This window comes from Podarcis melisellensis (genome assembly GCF_964234715.1).
Source record: "Podarcis melisellensis genome assembly, chromosome: 7".
NCBI lineage: Eukaryota > Metazoa > Chordata > Lepidosauria > Squamata > Lacertidae > Podarcis > Podarcis melisellensis.
Window position 1 is genome coordinate 38,232,606 of NC_138539.1, and position 19,468 is coordinate 38,252,073.

The 19,468-nt window shown below is 40.0% G+C and overlaps 1 protein-coding gene across 3 annotated transcripts in view; it reads right to left on the bottom strand.

Annotated features, from left to right (window-relative positions):
• RP1 (RP1 axonemal microtubule associated) overlaps positions 1 to 19,468 on the bottom strand; it is a 176,553-nt gene that overhangs the window by 121,631 nt on the left and 35,454 nt on the right. For all 3 annotated transcript variants that reach the window (XM_081917503.1, XM_081917501.1, XM_081917502.1), the window contains 14 exons: positions 19,193 to 19,356; positions 17,189 to 17,275; positions 15,014 to 15,143; positions 12,785 to 12,936; positions 12,012 to 12,090; positions 11,008 to 11,083; positions 9,231 to 9,307; positions 8,834 to 8,865; positions 8,344 to 8,473; positions 7,497 to 7,600; positions 5,776 to 5,949; positions 4,728 to 4,940; positions 2,577 to 2,754; positions 94 to 225 (listed from right to left, as the gene is read on the bottom strand). In XM_081917503.1, the coding sequence (XP_081773629.1) occupies positions 94 to 225; positions 2,577 to 2,754; positions 4,728 to 4,940; positions 5,776 to 5,949; positions 7,497 to 7,600; positions 8,344 to 8,473; positions 8,834 to 8,865; positions 9,231 to 9,307; positions 11,008 to 11,083; positions 12,012 to 12,090; positions 12,785 to 12,936; positions 15,014 to 15,143; positions 17,189 to 17,275; positions 19,193 to 19,356 (1,728 nt within the window). The remainder of the gene's footprint in view (positions 1 to 93; positions 226 to 2,576; positions 2,755 to 4,727; positions 4,941 to 5,775; positions 5,950 to 7,496; positions 7,601 to 8,343; positions 8,474 to 8,833; positions 8,866 to 9,230; positions 9,308 to 11,007; positions 11,084 to 12,011; positions 12,091 to 12,784; positions 12,937 to 15,013; positions 15,144 to 17,188; positions 17,276 to 19,192; positions 19,357 to 19,468) is intronic.

Genomic DNA, 19,468 nt, shown 5'->3' on the forward strand with positions numbered 1-19,468 from the left:
AAGAAAAATCAAGTCTCATCAATTAGGTGCCAAACTGAAGCAAGACGACATTAATGCTGCACTATAGGGCTATTGTTTTACATGGTCCCTTACTTGAGGGAGGAGAATCTGGACATCTGTAGGACACTAAATTTTGAGTTCCTGCTTGTTGGTGTTTGGATTCTCTGATCACTTCTTTCTGCTGAGCAGGCGTTGCAGATGTTCCCATAGGCTTCTCTCTGCCAACTGAAATTTAATTAAAAGGAAGATTAAAGGTCATCATATTTTATTTCTCTAGAAATGTCCCCAAAAAATCAAGAAGGCAATAGGTCTTGCAGTTTTTCAATATATCATATTATTAATGCATGTTTTATCTTTATGCATTGTGGAAGATATACATATTTGAGTTTGGTCTCCTAGAAGCTCACTCCTTAATATCTCCCTACACAAAATGAGATGGTAATAAATTCCTATTACTGCTTTGGAAATCCAAGTCATGTGTTATCAGCAATGTATGCTTCAAGTGGCTTGTCCCTGAGGTATATTCCACTACCACATAATTCTGTTTCCTTCTCTTTAAAAAGAAAACACTGCCATAAGCCTTCTTCAACCAAAATTAAATGTGTGCACAGTCCACCAAGCTCTGCTCCTATGCATACTGCAGCAGCAAAGAAGAATCAGATGTAGAGTTATAGATTTCAAATTGGCAACATTTTCTTTGAAATAAGCTGCAACTTTTAAAATCCATTGAAAAATTTAAACTTACAAATATTGCAATAATCTAATCTGGCCATGATGGAGAAGAGGTCTAACCACTCCAGTTCCCCTGGGGCCGGCTCCCTGACTCCATGGTCCAGCTCAGTTTTTTCAGTCAAGGAGGGGAGTCCAGCCACACAACCACTGACAGGTTCTACAGCCCAGCTAACAAACCCTCTCCCATCTCTGAACAACAAGGCAGCTTCTCTACCTGCTCTCATATACTGTAACCCCTCACACCAGTCTCTAATAGGAGCTTTCAGCACTCATCTACTTGCCAAGTTGTGACAAGAAATGCAAATTGAACAACTGATTTAATTTTCCCCAACTCAATACCCCCAGGAAGTCAAAAAACATGATAGGAATAGTTACAAATGCAAGGAGGTTAATGGCTTGGCCTAAATATGATCCTAAATGAGACCATTTCTCAGGATGGATCCAGACTTTGCCTTTCACAGATAGAAAGGCTGTTTCAATCCATGGAATGCTTTTGATCCAGCAAAAGGGGGAAGCTGATGTTTGCCTATTCCCCTCACACCCTGCAGTCCCAGAGTGACTTCTTCCCAACCCTCTAGTACTATGCAGGAGGTGTTATTGGGGAGAAGAAAATCAGCAAAGTTACTTTGTAGGAGCAAAGTCTGGGATGCAAGATCATGCATTCATTTATTATTTCTTCAGAATGATAAAAAATATATCCTTTCCCTAAGGGCTCTGGCCAGGTAGTAATACTGTGAGATAAAAGTATGTGCATATAGATAGATAGATGTGTGCGTGCACACATTAAACCTTGCTTACTTAGTCTACCTAAGAAAGTGCTGCAGTGCTGCATTGCCTCCTAATGATGCTTAAATGGAAAGTAACTCTAACGGATCTACCACCGCTGACTGCCCTCAGTTAAACCTGTAGTGAACCTATTGTATGGTACACCAATTAATTTAATTTCTAAATTACCAGCAGTTATCTTTTTGGGTTCTTGTGTGAGTGAAAACTTAGTTCGGCTGAGGTATTTTCAAATTGTATAATAGACCCTGGGGATCACCACACTCTTTTTAACGGGTTTGGGAGTTTTCTCTTTCTAGAAGATCTCTCCCCTCCTGACTAAGATGAGACCCAGGTAGACTGTATCTGCACACCTGCTATCTCCCCTGGCTCAGACTCAGCCCTCTAGTTAACTCCTGTCTGAGTTAACTGAGACACTCATTACAGTCTTACTATCTAAGCTATGAGGCTCCTTCCTCTAGCTATAGATAGAACAGATGTTAAACTCAATTCTGAACCAAACTCCCTCAGACAAACCCTGTCCTAATCCCTGTCTCCATCTCAAATAAAGCCCTGTCTAAAAACTCCCTCAGAAACTGCTGCTCCCAAAGGGCTGCTCCGCACCTCCTATTTGGTTAGCTGTCTTGGTAGCCAATCAGAGAGAGGTTCCAGCACTCTGGTGGAATTCTAAAGGACTGCATCACCAGACTCTGGTTTGGCTCTGAACAGTTACATTCAACTAAAAGTACCCCTCTAAATGGAATTCTTGACTGAGCCTGGTTCTAGGGTGGTATATTTTGTAGACTGCATACTGAGAAACTGCAGTGGGATACATGAAATGGCACAGTCTCTTACCTGGGCTGCTCCTGCAAATCACCTGGGCTGCCTGATCAACATTAATTAAAACAGTTTTAATGTTTGATTATTGCAGTACAATAAAGCAAATGCTTCATAAACAGGCCCTGCATTAGTGCCTCAAATACAGTTTTCATCTTTAGTTTCAATCAATGTCTTTATCTTTCTAAAAAGACTCCAAACAATATTTTAAATGTAAAAGACCAACCGTTTAGAATGTGACATACATTTGACAACTTGTGGGTAAAACCAAATGTTGCTTTCTCCAGTATGAACAACTGGTTTGGTCTGACCATTAGGCAGGAGACCTACATATATCCCTCTGTTTCGTGCAGATTCTAGGCTTACAGACCCACTTTCTAAATTCTTTTCCACTTTAAAATGACAGTCCACATCTCCTGTGCCCTGTAAGAAAGCAGCATAATAACAAGAAATCAGCTGAATGTGTCCACACATCAATACAAAGATTATTTTTCTGGTAAATTTCTCATTAAAGCAAGGGAGTTCATAGAATTAGAAGGGACTCCTAGGGTCATCTAGTCCAACCCCCTGCAATGAAGGAATCTCAGCTAAAGCATTCATATACAGTTCAACATGCAGTTCAGTGGTCAAAAGTTGCAGAAAAGATGTTGAAGACAGAAGAAATCTGATTAATTAAATAAATCTGTGCAAACCAAACAAAGAATGCAGCCTACCAAAATCTCTCATAGCGGCTTGACCCTGTTCAACCTACAAAGAGCAAAACCCTAAGTAAAGCCAAAGAAAGAACTGCTCCAAATTTGGTATACTGAACGACTTTAAAACATGGAGTGGATTTCTAAACATAACATTTCCTATAGATTCTGACACAGCTTCCAAAATAACAGGTCTCCTACTGGCTTCCCAGGATAATACTTAAAGTAATATTACTATTTATCCCTCTAATAGTCTATCTCTATTCTGAAGAAGCCATTATTAAGAGCCTGAGAGCTCAGCCATCTTATTAATAGTACTGTTTGACACAACATTATAATGGCCATTTCAGTATATTCATTGACATTCACATTACTAAAGATCTACTGATACTTATTAGATGCAATACTTCAGGCATATTACAGGCAGCCATCCAGTTTTAATCAGCAATTTGCACTGACCTTAAAACCAGATTTAATATTATTATTATCAAGAAACCCGCAGTTAATCAATTTGATCCATGGGGAGGAGAGAGACTCATAAGGTAGGCACACTCTATCTACAGGAATTACTAGCATGACTATTTGAAACATTTTACATAACCATGGCTGTTATAAAGGTTGTTGTATAACCCCATACAGAATAAAACAGGCATTGTTTTCTAAAAAAAGTTTTAAGCTTTCCTATTTTTATTATTATTCATTACATTTCTACACTGCCCTTCATCTGGGGATAACAGGGCAGTTTACAATATTAAAACACAAAAATACATAACATAATAACAGTTAAAGGCCATAGATTATTTAATTAGCCAAAGGCCTGGGAGAAGAGGAATGTTTTTGCCCGGCACCTAAATATATGTAATGAAGGTGCCAGGCAAGCCTCCCTGGAGAGAGCATACCACAAGCAGGGAGCCACCAAAAAAAAGGCCTGCTCTCGTGTTGCCACACCTCAGAAGGAGGCACATGGAAAAGGACCTCCAATGATGTTTGCAGGACCTGGGTTGGTTCATCTAGGGCAGGGGTAGGCAACCTAAGGCCCGTGGGCCGGATGCGGCCCAATCGCCTTCTCAATCCAGCCTGCAGACGGTCTGGGAATCAGCGTGTTTTTACATGAGTAGAATGTGTCCTTTTATTTAAAATGCATCTCCGGGCTATTTGTGGGGCCTGCCTGGTGTTTTTACATGAGTAGAATGTGTGGTTCTATTTAAAATGCATCTCTGGGTTATTTGTGGGGCATAGGAATTCATTCATCCCCCCCCAAAAAAAAATATAGTCCGGCTCCCCACAAGGTCTGAGGGACAGTGAGCTCCCTGCTGAAAAAGTTTACTGCCCTAAGTTGTTCAGCTTTTTTTTCCCCTTCTCTTTTTTTTGCTTGCCTGCTTGCCTGCCTCCTTCGCGTCCTCTCCCTGCATGCCTTGTATGCATCCTCCACCAGACCTGGGGCAGTAAGCCCCCACTGCCCCCACCTTGCTCTGCCCCTGCCTGGTTCCTCCCAGGAATCCCATCCTACTCAGACCATAGCCAGTGGTTCTTTCATATTATGACACCTGTCTCATATAATCTTTACCATATTTCTGGGAAACAAAAACCATAGTACTGTCAAGTCTTAGCCAGATTCTTCTGTGTTAGCACACTTAAAATTGCTTCTTCTTGTGGCAAGTTATGTTCACATCCACAGAGAAAGCAGGAACAGGAGCTCCTTACCGTAACATTACACAGCCCATCCTTGATCCTCAGATACATTCTTGGGTTTTTTACACTTTCAAACATGCAAACCCCAGAGCTGATTTTATGTACTCTCCAGTAAGAGTCGTCAGATTGATTTCCTGCTCCACTGCAGCTCCCATCAGGCCTCAGGCAGAGAGACTGGCAGTAGCTAGTAGTGAGCAAAATTATGGCACTGTTGTGGAACACTCCCTAGAAATCAGCAAAAAGAACCAGCTGTAAATAATATGGCCTTTCAAACAGTTCTGTACTTCTTCACCTTTCATCCCAGTGCAGTGACTCTCTAATCCTTGTTACCCACAGCAAATCACAAAATGTTTTCTTTTTTTATGGTGCCAGGTCTCCCACACATTTGATACAAGCCAGTAAGGCTGCAATCCTATACCAGCTTACCTGGAAGTAAGTGTCAAATAACTCATTGGGACTTACTTTTGAGGAGATGTCATGTGTAGCATTGCACTTCCACTTACTTCAGCCGGATTAGTAGATGCTGGGAGAGGGGGTCTGAGAGATAGTGGTTTGCTTAAAACCAAGCCTAAGTATTTCCTAGTTCTCAGCTCTAAGACAAATGTGGTACTTGTGAAATGTGGCACATATATTTATTTTGCTCCGATTAAATAAAAACCTATGTGGGAAGTTTATCTTTTCATTCACAGGGAAATAAAACTTGTGCTCCACTTTGCAAGTGACAGCTTTTTTTAAAAAAAAAGATCTTATTTCCACGTAGAAAGGGGGGGGGGGAATCACACACAAAGTGTGAAGCAGTCCTACATATCAGACTTGGTTGTTTTTATATGTGTTTGCACACAACCTCACCTGCCTTTTGGTTGTGTATGGCAGAATTATTCAGGGCCACAAGGAACAACAAAGGGATTTAAAAAGAAACCCTAGCCTCACACAGTGATTTTGACAATTGCAGTCTTCAGCTCCACCTAGTGGGTGGAGAGATCTCTCTCATCTGTTGAAACCAGTTAAGGCAGTGGCTTATGACACATACCACCCAATTGCCTTTCTCCTCCAATCTCACCTTAACATGAACTACAAACTCCTTTGTCAGTCCTGCATAGCTTGTGGCATCATCAGCTACAGTGCCTTGGAGATTGAAAGTCACCATTTGCCCTGGGTTCCGGGCAGATTCCAGAATTGCGCAACGACTTGGCTGAACGTGAACCTGCAGCTCACAGTGGACGTCACCATTGTTCTAATAAGGGCAAGATGGGACTAATCAGTATATTAGACTGAAAAATGAGCCAGATAAAAAGTCATGGTTTTCTTTGCACCCAAACTGCAGAGCCAACTGCAGATTGCCATAAGCACCAAAGATCACCTTGCTGTTATTCTTTTATTATTCGTTATTTAGTTCAACAATTTATAAAATCCTTAACACATTAGTTTCTATGGGGACATTTTTCTTCTGTTGCCTTCAGGCTTGCAGTCTGACGCTGCAGGATTTCAAGTCTCAGATTTCGCTATCTGGAGATATAAAGTATCCGGAGAATTTCACCTCTCTTTATTTCTTAAAGGGTACTTTAGCACCTTCAACAAACAACACTGCAAAAGGTCACACAGAAGGCGTCAAATCAGAAGATCATACTCTAGAACCAAAGTCTCTTGGCAGTTCAGTTCGAATTCAAGATTTCCACCTTATCATTGTCTCCAGCAGAAACTATCTGTGACTTATTATAAGAGTGAAATCCTGTTACATTGTATTTATGAAGAAAAAAACAGACATTATTAAGGCCAAACCAGCAAATATGATTTGTGGGATAATCCTCCAGCATTACAGGCATCGCTGTGGTTTTATGGATGGTGCTCTTAGCTAGAATGCTAAAAGCATAGTATTAAGTAAATTATAACGGGTACTAATATGCAATAGTATAAAAATACAGCAGCACAGTGCACAGCTTTGGAATAAAACACTCTAGGCAAAGAAGACTTCTTTGTGGTACAAAACTTTTTAGAACCACACCCCACTGCCCTCTGATTCTCTCTTTAAACTGTGTTGGCTTTTGTCAACTTGGTGCTCTCTTGATGTTTTTGGACAACAACTCCCGTCAACAACTTCCCCGGCTGGGAAGACTGCTCTGCATATTAATCAGTTTCTTGCCATATTTCATCCTATCTACTGAATGCAATCTGTATGTTTTTTTTTGCTGATTCTCAATATCAGCAGCATTAGTAGTTTTGGTTATGCCAAAGAGAAAAGATTGAACCAAAATCATGGAGCCCAGTACGGTAATTCAAACCCACCCACAAAATGTAAGGTATTAACCTTTTATTTATTTCCACTTTCTCTGCATGATTTCAATCCAAAAGTCCCTCAAGAACTGTTAATATGTCGCAAATATAGCTTTCCCACTATGCTTCAGTGAGAATGCATAAAAGAAAGCTACACTGCTATTTTAAATAGTGAAAACAAGCAACTATTTTACTTCTTTCTTATTATTCACTCTAAAATAGTATCACACATTTGCAGGGACAAATCCTGAAGGCTTCAACAGTTTGAGAATAGTCACTTGAAATATACTGGCACAATTTGTCCCCTGTAATCTCATCCTGAAAACAAACTTCTTAATATTTCAATATTTAGGTATTTATAAACAAAAAACTGATTACAAATGGGGGTGGGGAGGCAAGGTTCATAAGATTCATCACATATGTCTGGTTTTGGTGACCACTATATTTGCGATACAATTTACATTTTTGGAAATTCATAGACACGTGGGGAAAACCTGGGCAGCTTCATACCATTCCAGCAACTGAACCATGAGCAAAGCCAAGGGCTAGGTGTGGCACTGGGTGACTTTTAAACACACATGTGTTTCCTTTTTTGATGGCCACATCAAAAAGACCTTTAAAAAAAACAGAAGCAAAAAACCTGATCAGCTGTTTTATAGCATTTTGTCTGGGATGTTCTCACTCTTAAAACCCAAAAGACAGCATGAAGTTTACTCTTTCTGAAATATATTGTTCCTCTCACAGATAAAATGTAAGGCTTTTAGATTCTCTGGTGATGGTCCTGGTGGTGAAATTGCTATATCAAGGTTGTTCTCTCAGGAATGTTTATCCTTGCCCACTAGTGTGACTAGACAGTGGGTGACATCAAAACACACCCAGCCATACTGATACAAACAAGGATGTGCAGATACAATTTGAATCACAGTGTGGAGAAATGACCTTGCTGCATTTTAAGCAGGTAGTGTACACTGCTGCTATCAGCACTTAGTCTTACAAGCTACCTTCTACACACACACACACACACACACACACACACATGTAGAATTACAGAGGAAAGTGTCTGGGATGAATAGAGCAATTTCCAGGCTTGATCTTTGCTGCTTCTCATTTGTGAAGCTACACAAACCCAATGTGAGCATTTCTCTGTGGTTCTACAGCCCGTACAACAAAGGCTCAAGGAGCTGTCCCTTCCTCTTAGCCTTAATATGTGTAATGATATGACAAAACAAAGGATTTCGTTTAAATAATCTACTGTCTTAACTCTGTACTGTACATCTACAAAAGTTTAGAGAGTTGTCTTCACAAAAAGGGTTAACAAAAATTTACCATGATCACAAAGAAGAGACAATAAAGTTACCGTATTTATCTTTCTTGTCACCACGGGCATGAACAGTTCCATCAGGAGATAGGCATATGAATCCATGGGATACCTTGTTGTAAAACTGAAGTGTATTGCCTTTCTGAAATTTCCATTTTTCAGCTGCCCACTGGTTAAAGAAAGACAGAGGACAAATCATCACACAAACGGCAACACATCAGGTATCCTACACTGAATTGATATAAATTTCAACCAGCCTATTGCTGTCTGCTCTGACTGGCAGAAGTTCTTCAGGGTGTCCATCAGAAGAGTTTTAGCCTTGCAACCCATGACCTTTTAGCTGGAGATGCTAATTAAGGACTGTACCTTGTGCTTCCACAGTGCCCATTTCTACTACGAACCTATGGCCCCTGCCAAAGACTTCTTGCGCAAAACACATGGACAGCCACAGATGTTGTACAGCATGATTTAAATGGGTCTAATAATTTTGTTTAAAGCTTTAAAAAAAGGATAGAAGGTAGAATTTTACCATTTCTGCTCTTTTGATTTCCAGCTCTTGTCCTACAGAAATAAAAACACTAACATGAGTAAAGTCTAAGGGGCAAATTTGCTAGAATCAACAAGACTTAAATCCTCTATAATTCCAGGGAAACTTTGTGATCATACGCATGTTGCTCTGGAAGTAAGTCCCAATGCATTCAATTAGGCTTACTCATAACTAAACATGCATAAGAATACAGTCTCAGACTGATTAAGCCTTAAGGCTTTGAAGCGGGTATCGGTGCTAAACCTTAAATATCAAAGAAATTATATACTGGTTGCATGCACAACCAACATTGAAACACCCAGAATGTGACCTTCTATAGACACACCACAAAGTGCCATGACTCATGAAATGTTCTTGTCTGTCAGTGGTTTATACTTACTCCCAGCAAATGTGTCGTCAAGAGTGACATACAGTTCTCTAACAATTTTGCCATCATCTTCTCCTTGATCTAGCCACCTTTGGGGGGGAAACACATTATTTAATAATAATTCATATTTCCATGCTGCTCTTTATAAACTCAAGTCAATTAAAATGAACCTGGGTTATTAGTTTGGCCAACTCTAGATTACATATCAGAAACATGGTTGTGGGACCAGATAAAGGTCTACCTTTAGGAAAAGACAAATATTTAAAAAGAGCCACATTTTTGTTAACTTCTCTTTCAGAAGTTTAATCATGAGTATTTCCCCCTAAGAATCTTGAATCTCAGTATTGTAAAACTGGTGCACAGCTGTGTGAAGAATGAAAGCTACTACACAGACAAGTACAGGCACAAACAATTCTTGTGTGTGATTGCCATAAAATTAAAACTGTATTGAAAGATCTCTACCGGATGAAGCCATTACCGTCTTGAGCGGTGTGTGATTTCTATCAATAGATTGGATGGGTCATTTATAATGTTTTGTTGTGAAAATCCTAATAATAATAATAATAATAATAATAATAATAATAATAATAATAATATCTAGCTGGGTTTCCCTTGTTTGGGAGCAGCCTTATTTGAGAACAGCAAGTCCCATTGCAGTCAAATGACTTACTTTCAAATAAACTTGCATAGTACTGGGTTGCATGGACAAGATTCTATTTAGAACAATTCATTCAATACAGTATGCAATAATAAATACAGCCTCCATAAAAAAAAGGATGGCCAAAGCTTGAGAGGGAATATTAGCTGGGGGTAGACCTGTGCTAAGGTCTATGAAAAGAGGATGAGTTCTGCTTTCATTGTTTTATGTGGGTGACTGAGGTAAAGAAATAATTACTTGTATTCCCTCACACCCCAGAAGCAACAGTGGAACTTCCCCCTCACATTGTGTTTAATGAAGAGGTGTGAATGGGGCTGACTGCCAGGAGGGGGCGATGTGGCATATCTAATCTCTCTTACACCAGGACTGAGAAATCTATGGCCCTCCAGAGGTTGTTAGGCTCCAGCTCCCATCAGCTCCAGCCAGCATGGTCAATGAGCAGAGGCGGTGGAAGTTGTAGCCCAGCAATACTGCAAGAGGCACAGGTTCCACACCCCATGATTTGATCAAAAGATCATACGCAATGTTACCACCCATAGTATTTGACTAGTAGATGCATATAACAGGTGCTCTATATCCTTGAAATTTTTGCTTCATGTTTTGAAACAGTAAGCCTTTTCCCAACCTCACCAAATAGAAACATCTTCTTTTATAATGAAAATACAAATAATTGTCAAAAGATGATAAAATATTTGGAATCTGCTGGGGAAGACTCAGTTTGAGCCAGGTCTTTTCCCAGAACCTGTGAGGCAAGCCCCAGAATCTGCTGGGGAAGACTCAGTTTGAGCCAGGTCTTTTCCCAGACCCTGTGAGGCAAGCCCCAGAATCTTCTTTAAGTATTAAAGGCTATATCTGGATCAGGTGAGATAATAAATGTTGAGTGTGCCTTTGAGTGGTCTCAGTGCATTTTCTTCACTATTGAGTAAAAACAAACATTATTGCAGGGGCGTTGGACTAGATGACCCCTGGGATCCCTTCTAACCTACAATTCTTTGATTCTATGAAATTCAGACTATGCAATTCTTCTAACAACAGGTTCTTGGAAGATCGTAGCTGATCATCACGTACAATGAGGTCTAACATTATGAGTTGGTTAACGCAATCTTTTTCAAAATTATAAACTTCACAAACCTGTGGCACGCAAAGTGATAATCCGAGCTGGTGATAAAATCCTTGACTACTATTTTCTCCAGAAACCAACCATTTCCTAGGAGGAATTATGAAGATGATAAAGATTCCATTCTTAATAGTGAACTAATCACACACACACAAATGACTGTTACTAAGATCCAGATAAAATGTGCATGAACAATGCATGGGATGCTGTAGATATGCAATTGAGTCATCACAGGGCTAACAAAACATATATCTTACTCAATGTCACCTTGAATTCACCTTTTCCATTCAATCTGAGCACATGCTCACCTGCTAATAATCAAATCTTATATAATCAAATAATCAACACACATCTGTGGACCATTTATTTGTACTACATATGAATAGCATTTACATATTAGCAAACTTTTCTCTATGATATTTTTTTGGGGGGAGGGAATCAAATGTGAATTGTATGTAGAGGGGAAAACCCTAATCCAACAGTTTTTGCTGTAAAGGCTGCAGTGCTTACTGAATGATAAACTGCTGTGAAGCAGTGTAATTTTGTGGCATACTCCAGGAGCACGGAAAAGTAATGGTTCAATCATCAACCAATCAAAGCAAAGGTTCACAATGCAGATTGTCACCAGTTTGGGAGAATTGTATATTGACAAGCACAAAGCATAACTGAGAAGATTGATTCTTTTATGCTGCAGTTCTCAGTAAAAGGCTGAAAATCAGTTTACCTCTTCAAACATTACAGTTCCCCTACACAAAGTTTAAGAAAAAATATGTAAAAAAATGTGTACGCAATCATGTGTGAAAACAGTTTGAATGTCCAGTTTGTCACAGTTCTCACAAATGATGGTAGGCATATTTTTCCTAAAATAACCTGCTTGTCCTAAATATTGATCTGTCATTTTAAAAATTAAAAAATATGTCGCTTCTGTGAGTCCAGCAGTCATATAAATGGGCTACTTGTCATCATTTCTATGTCAGCAAAACAGGTTGACAGAATTCACTGCATTGACATTTCTGACCTGAGCCAAGTCCATTGTGTCCTATAACAATTCTATGCAGATTTCCAAGGTGCACGGCTTCAAGTAAAAATATATCAGTCTGCAATCAAACAATTAAAGTGTGATTAGAAAGGTTTCAGGATTTAAAACGTTAGATCTCTCTCTCTGGTGCATTATCAGTTTATGTGGTCAGTGAAGCACATAAGTATGAATGGATACCCAAAACCAGTTTCTACCTGTGTAGTAAATGGCAAAAATAATTCTTGTTGATCACAGTAACTCGCCTGAATTAAAATAATTGTTCAGCGGGCTCAGATCCCTTGGAAGCAACACTGAGGCTAGGTGGCTGGCAGCTGAGGAATCCCCTGGCCGGCTGCTTGGATTGATGGGCTTTCCCTCCAGCTAACCATTTGAATCTTGGGCTAATCCAGCCGTGGCAAGTGGGTGGGGCTTGGGAGTGGAGCAGGCTTCACTCCTATAAGGCCTGGCTGCACCCTACCCCAGGGACCTCAGTCTGCTGAAGAACATCTCAGCCAAACTACATAGGGCCACTAGCCGATCTGACTTTGGCAGAATACTTTCCTAACCTACATATTTGAACTGTCCCTCTTGATATATATATTTTTTTTTTAATGTCCTGACATATTGCTAGTAGCAATATTGGGACAAATGAGTTTATGGGTTAGAAACCTGTGCTTTCTGAATGCATGAATAGCCCTGTAGAAATATTCACAATGAAATGGGGACAGGGGAGTACTTCAGAAGATAAAGACACATTGCTATAATCCACTCACTTGTCCTTTTACACATTTCCTAGGTTTCTTTGACCTACGGAGCTGTCGGGAACCAGTGTCACCCTTTTCTCCATAGACAGCAATGTAGATATCAGCTTCTGTTCCAGCATTCCACAGATCACCTGTTACCACATGCACCTCATACACTGCCACTGAGAGTAAGAGAAGACAGGCTTTTACAAACATACTATTGCATGCACAACACCAACAACTGCTATTGATGCATCATCCTATTGGGAAGTTTGGCATACTATACAGTAAGAAGAGTTGCCCCCATATTAGCTAGTGTCTATAAGAAAACAAATAATATATAGGGTGTTTCTTATGTGTCATCAACATCAGGATGTATGTGTTTATGGGAAAATAAATATTTGTACTCTGCCTCATGCATGAAAGGGTGTGTGCCTTTTTCAATATGGAGGAGCAAGTACAAAGCTTGAGGGTACTGCTGTCACTTGAGGCACAAGTGGCCTTGAGTGCCTTCCACTAGCTGTGGCTGGTGGCCCAGCTACACCCCTATCTGGACAGAGATAGCCTAACTTCTGTCATCTATGTTCTAGTAACCTCTAGTAACCTTGCAGTTAGATTACTGCAATGCAGTCTATTGGGGCTGCCTCTGAAGATGGTTCAGAAACTTCAGCCGGTGCAGAATTCAGTGGCCAGGTTGTTCACTGGGGCAAGATAGTTTGAGCATCTTACACCAGGCATAGGCAAACTCGGCTCTCCAGATGTTTTGGGATGACAAATCTCATCATCCCTAGCTAACAGGACCAGTGGTCAGGGATGGTGGGAGTTGTAGTCCCAAAACATCTGGAGGGCCAAGTTTGCCTATGCCTGTCTTACACCGATCCTGGCCCGACTCCACTGGCTTCCAATTACTTTCTGGGCCCAACTCATTGTGCTAGTTTTGATCTTCAACATGGCTCAAGGATCACCTGTTCCTAAATGAACTGACCTGGACTCTGCAATCATCATTTGAGCCCCCTCCTCGTGTGCCTCCTCCACAAGAGGTCTGGAGGATGGCAACATGAGAATGGGCCTTTTCTGCACTGGCTCCCCACTTGTGGAATGCTCTTTCCAGAGAGGGTTATCTGGCACCTTTGTTACATACCTTTAGGCACCAGGCAAAAACATTCCCTTCTCCCAGGCCTTTGGCTAATTAAACAATTAAATGTATATGGCCTTTTAAACTGGGGGGTGGAAGAGATATTATTTTTGCTATACATTTGTTATGATGTTATACATTTTTGTGTTTTAATATTGTAAACTGCCCTGTGATCCTCAGAGAAGGGCAGTATAAAAATTTAATAAATAATTAAGATAACAATAATTCTCTACAATAATGTGGAGAAAGTGTTGTATATCAAGGCAAGCAGCTTCTGTAACATCTGTCTGGGAGCAATGACCCAGAGGCATTAAGCTGATTTATACAAGGAAAATATTAATGTATATAAATAAACGTGGAAAAGAAACCAACCAGGCAAAGTTAAGCATCTTGAAGTTCATCCAATTTCACTGGGAGAGAATTAAACATATGCTTAATTGTCCCACTAAAATCAATGGGTTAGTGGACCATTAAATCCCATTGGTTTCATTGGGACTGTTCTAAGCATGACTAAGTTGGTCTCCAACCCAATAAGACATAATTTCTAAATTAACTTCTTTATCTTGGAGTATTTCCACATCTACTATCGGAACTCAGAGAGTAGAGAAGGGGGAATGGTTGCTTGTACCTAATGAGGAGAAATATAGCTACCAGATATAACGCTGAGTAGGAAGCGATCAGAGCAGTATATGAGGGATGTGGGCAAAGCCCTAAATGGCCTTGGTCCAATGTACCTGAAGGAGCGTCTCCACCACCATCATTCTACCCGGACCCTGAGGTCCAGCACTGAGGGCCTTCTGGCAGTTCCCTCACTGTGAGAAGCCAAGTTACAGGGAACCAGGCAGAGGGCCTTCTCAGTAGTGGCACCCACCCTGTGGAAAGCCCTCCCACCAGATGTCAAAGAGAACAACAACTACCAGACCTTTAGAAGACATCTGAAGGCAGCCCTGTTTAGGGAAGCTTTTAATGTTAAAAGTATTGGGCTTAAACATGTATTTAATGGTCATATATTTCTATTTATCATTCCCCATTAAGTATTTTCCATGTCTAAGCAGTTTGCTATTGATTGCAGTTATAGGGACGGGAAGAGTCCCCATAACTCCTGCTATTTTTGTATTCCTTACCTGGAAGAATGGGCTGACCCAGATGTAAAACAGGAAGTTCTTGACTTATTTCGCCATCATCCTGTTGTGCCAGCCACCTATCTACAGGGAAATCAAACTGCTCCCCTGTCACAAGATTCTGCAAATGCAGCTGAAATGCAAGCAATCAAGTCTACATTATTGTGGTATCTTTACAAAAATAAACTAATACTTTTCAAAAATGAACAAATGCTGTTACAGTCTTTACTGGAACAGACCCCGAGTATGTGAGGGTCACTTTTTATGCTGCATTATAAATATATAGAATGAGTTTTGCAACCCAAACCCATGTCAGAGGTTTCCTGAATTTGTACTGTAAGTACCATACAAATCTCTCTAATCTACCTTTCCCCCCTCAGAATACATGATAACTGTGTCTGTGCTCTTTAGAAGTCTAAGATAAGTATATTCAAGGATGGAACCTGACTACACCCCCCAAAAATGCACAAAATGTTTCTCTTGGTTTTTTTTACTCAGAAATACTTTTCATGTATTCTGAATCACACCAAGAGCTTACTTGACCAGAACAGTCTCCCAATTGCAGACACAATACAATAAATTCAGTTCATGTCTGAATTTGAATCTATCAAATTTACACTTTGATGACAACTAAAACACAGTCATCCTTCAAAATTTGCATTTAACAAATTTTGCAGTTGTCAAGCCAATGTTTTAAAAAATGCATATATTAGGGTGAAGTGAAGATAAAAATTAATATATTAGTGAAAATGACATACTAAAATGCATTGAGTGAAATTGCTTGTAAAGATGTTTACATTAATCAAAACAGCATACAAAGATGTGTAACTAGATAGAAATTAACAGTAAAATGCTGAAGAATTTTCATGGGGATTAAATACGTATACAGTGGTACCTTGGGTTACATACGCTTCAGGTTACATACACTTCAGGTTACAGACTCAGCTAACCCAGAAATAGTACCTCGGTTTAAGAAATTTGCTTCAGGATGAGAACAGAAATCGTGCAGCGGCTGCGCAGCAGCAGCAGAAAGCCCTATTAGCTAAAGTGGTGCTTCAGGTTAAGAACAGTTTCGGATTAAGAACGGACCTCCGAAACGATTTAAGTACTTATCCTGAGGTACCACTGTATATTGAAAATGACCAGAGAAATGGGCATAATTGAATTTAAGATTGGAAGAATGAGAAACTGAGAGAACGAAAACTGGCAGGTCCTTCCATTTACAGGAATGACAACAGAGGTGTGTAGAAAAAGGCAGGAGCAAAGGAGTCATTCCCTCTCTCTAAATCACATGATAGTAATTGTGGTGTGAGGGGACAGAACAAGCGAACAGAGTCCTTATCAGCATTCTTGTGTGGATGCAGTACTTGGAGGATTTTTATTTTATTTTAAATTGCAGCCTTTATCTTAAAAAACCAAAACCTTAACATGGCAAATATATAGGGCTATCTGATTGTTATCCTCACTACAATGTAGGGATTTTTTAAAAAATAAAAAGGTTAGGCTGAGACACAGTGACTGTCCCAAGACCACCACCTATTGTTGAAATTCAAAAGAAGCATGTAACTCTCCTTCCACTTTCAAATCTTATAAAATGTTTTCACTGTTTCTTTAGAGCAGCCCTGGTGATCTGAATAGCTGAGAACAGGGATTCAAATAGAGTTTGCTGTCATCATAGTCCATTGGCTGTGTGGTGTTCTTCACTGTCTTTAGTAACTTGGCATTCACTTGAAAGTACAGTAGCACCTCGGGTTAAGAACTTAATTTGTTCTAGAGTTCTGTTCTTAACCTGAAACTGTTCTTAACCTGAGGTACCACTTTAGCTAATGGGGGCTCCCGCTGCCACCCCGCTGCCAGAGCACAATTTCTGTTCTCACCCTGAAACAAAGTTCTTAACCCGAGGTACTAATTCTGGGTTAGCGGAGCCTGTAACCCGAAGCGTCTGTAAGCATAGAGATACCACTGTGTATCACTAACCTTGAGTCTGTGGTTTACCAAAATTTTGTTTACTGGATAACATTTTCTTCAGCAGCAACAATGTACTATTCCAATTGTGTAGCTATGCAACATGTGAGCATATAGTATGTGCATGACTAAGGTTTTGGCAAAGCAGCAAAAGTGTCATTTGCCAAGACCTTCAGAAAGAATGATTGATTTTAAGATATGGACATAGCTCACCTCTTTGCAGTGCCAGGCAGGGGTTTCTCCAGAGTTATTGTGCCCTATCCGTATTTTGTAGAGCTCTCCTAGGTCTTCCGTTTGTATCTGTTAAAATAACCACACACAAAACAGCAGTTCATCTAGCTTCTTTGAACATAAAACTGCTCCAGTAACTTTGGTTCAATATGTTTAACATATTACTTCAGAATACTATTTCATCTTTGTAAAGCATTTAGCTCAAGGAGGACTGAATAAGTAGGTCCAGCTGTGAGTCTGCAAAACTGAGTAAATCTACTTGAAATAGAATTCAAATGAAGTAAATGTGTTTAGGATTTTTGTGTCAATGGGTTCAATCTTAGGGCATCAATGCAGCCTACAACATATTGAAGCAGCAAATCCTTGCTTAGAATGGTGTGATAAATAGAGTGTTTCATCTTAGGACATTAGCCAGCTTATCAATTTACAGTCTGGAATGACTTCATTATTTATATGAACATCACTGTTTATTTTTATATACTTGTAGTCCTTGAAGCGTGAAGCCAACCTCTACAGGGAAATGTTATATGGGTTGAGGTTGCCTTAGATGGACCAAAAAAGCAGAAGGCTAGCCAGCCAATGGAATACAATCTCTTGTTCTCTGGCCTCAACTCCTCTTCCCAGCCCAGGGGAAAATCAGAGGAGAAGGAGCGTTGTCTGGGAAGCCTTTGCCCTTTACTCAAGTACCTTCTAGGCCAGAGGATGTTGCTTTCCCTGACTTCTCAGACTCAAAGTGTACTCCCTGATCCAGCCTTCACCTTCCACATGCCATTGGAGGCTGCAGCTGCAGAATCATGAAATGATCCTTTAAGATACAGGCAGCTCCTCATAGGGGGAGATGTCAAAAGTAGGTCTAGACCAGTTGGCCTTCAGAAGGCCTCAATATAATTCTGAGGTAACAGTTTCTGCCTGTACTTGCCATAGTCCAGAGTTCTAACATACTGTGCTTTACCTTGGCAGTTATTATCTTGTACAGCTTATTAAATGTGATTCTGTCTTTTCAGATTTGACTTTGCTCTTCAGGATGTGACCCTATCCTTCCAGTAAGTGCACTGCTTCAATCCAACCTCCCCTGGGTACTATAAGCCAAGCTAGGACAGATCATACAGGCTTCACTCATTTTTCATTTCTACTGCTCCCTCTGGGGACTGGGCATTGCTGATGGTGGCAACCATGGATTTCAACTGCACCCATCTATCTTAGGCTACATTTCTCATGATTTTCCAAAAGCCAACTGGACTGAATTCATGTTCAATAAGTATCACTGGAAAACAGAGAGCCATCTTGGCCTCAGCTGATATGCTGGAAGTCATGAATTGACCCTGGGAATACAAGTGAGCTCAATCAGGAAAACCCCATTATTACTGTTTACCTGCCTTAAATTCAAGTCATGGGTTGTATGCAATGTAGCACTACATAAACATTTTGTCCATGCAAAGATTTCTGTTCATGCAACATATTGCTCTCCCCATCTCCTCCCCCTGCACCCCCATATGTGTTCTAGGGGTTTTCCCAAACCTCTGGAACAGAACCGAGAGGGTTCAGGGCATGCAGTGGAATAAGAGGGATGGAAAAGTCACATCGTGGAAGCAGAAATCTTGTGCTGACAACATGCAATCATTGAACACCACCCAATAGATTTAACTGCTTCCCCATGACAAAATGTTTAGAACATCTATTACAACTGATCTGCAATGAAAGCAGTTTTTGCAAATTCAAAATGCCATGTGATGGTGGCAAATAATATAATTCAGTAAACAGGATTATGTGGAGCAGCCCTAAAACCTCAAAGAGCTACTTTAGAAGCATACACCACTTTTTGTTATAGTCTTTTCCACTCCACACAACTGGAGAATGACTGAACTGTATTCTGGACTTAACAATAAAGAAATTAAAACTTAGCTTAACAAAAAAAAAGTTAACTCTTTATTTTTAATCATGTGCTATCCTTATAAAAAACAGTATTTTGTTATACTAATAACTTACAATGAATGTATCTTCATTTCCTCTTTCAAACACATTTTTCTCCTCTCCATCTAGAAAGACAGCTCCTGAATTATTTTGATCCCCATATAGTACAATATAAACTTGTGAGCTGGTGCTGGCAGATGGTAGGTCACTGGTAAAAACTGTTACCTTCCATTTCCTAGCTAAAGAAACATATAAAGAAATATATAATTAATAGGAATTAGGATGTGCCTCTCACCAGGTAAGAATTGCCGTTCCTTAAAATAATCACGAATTACTGGAAGTTGTGCCTGA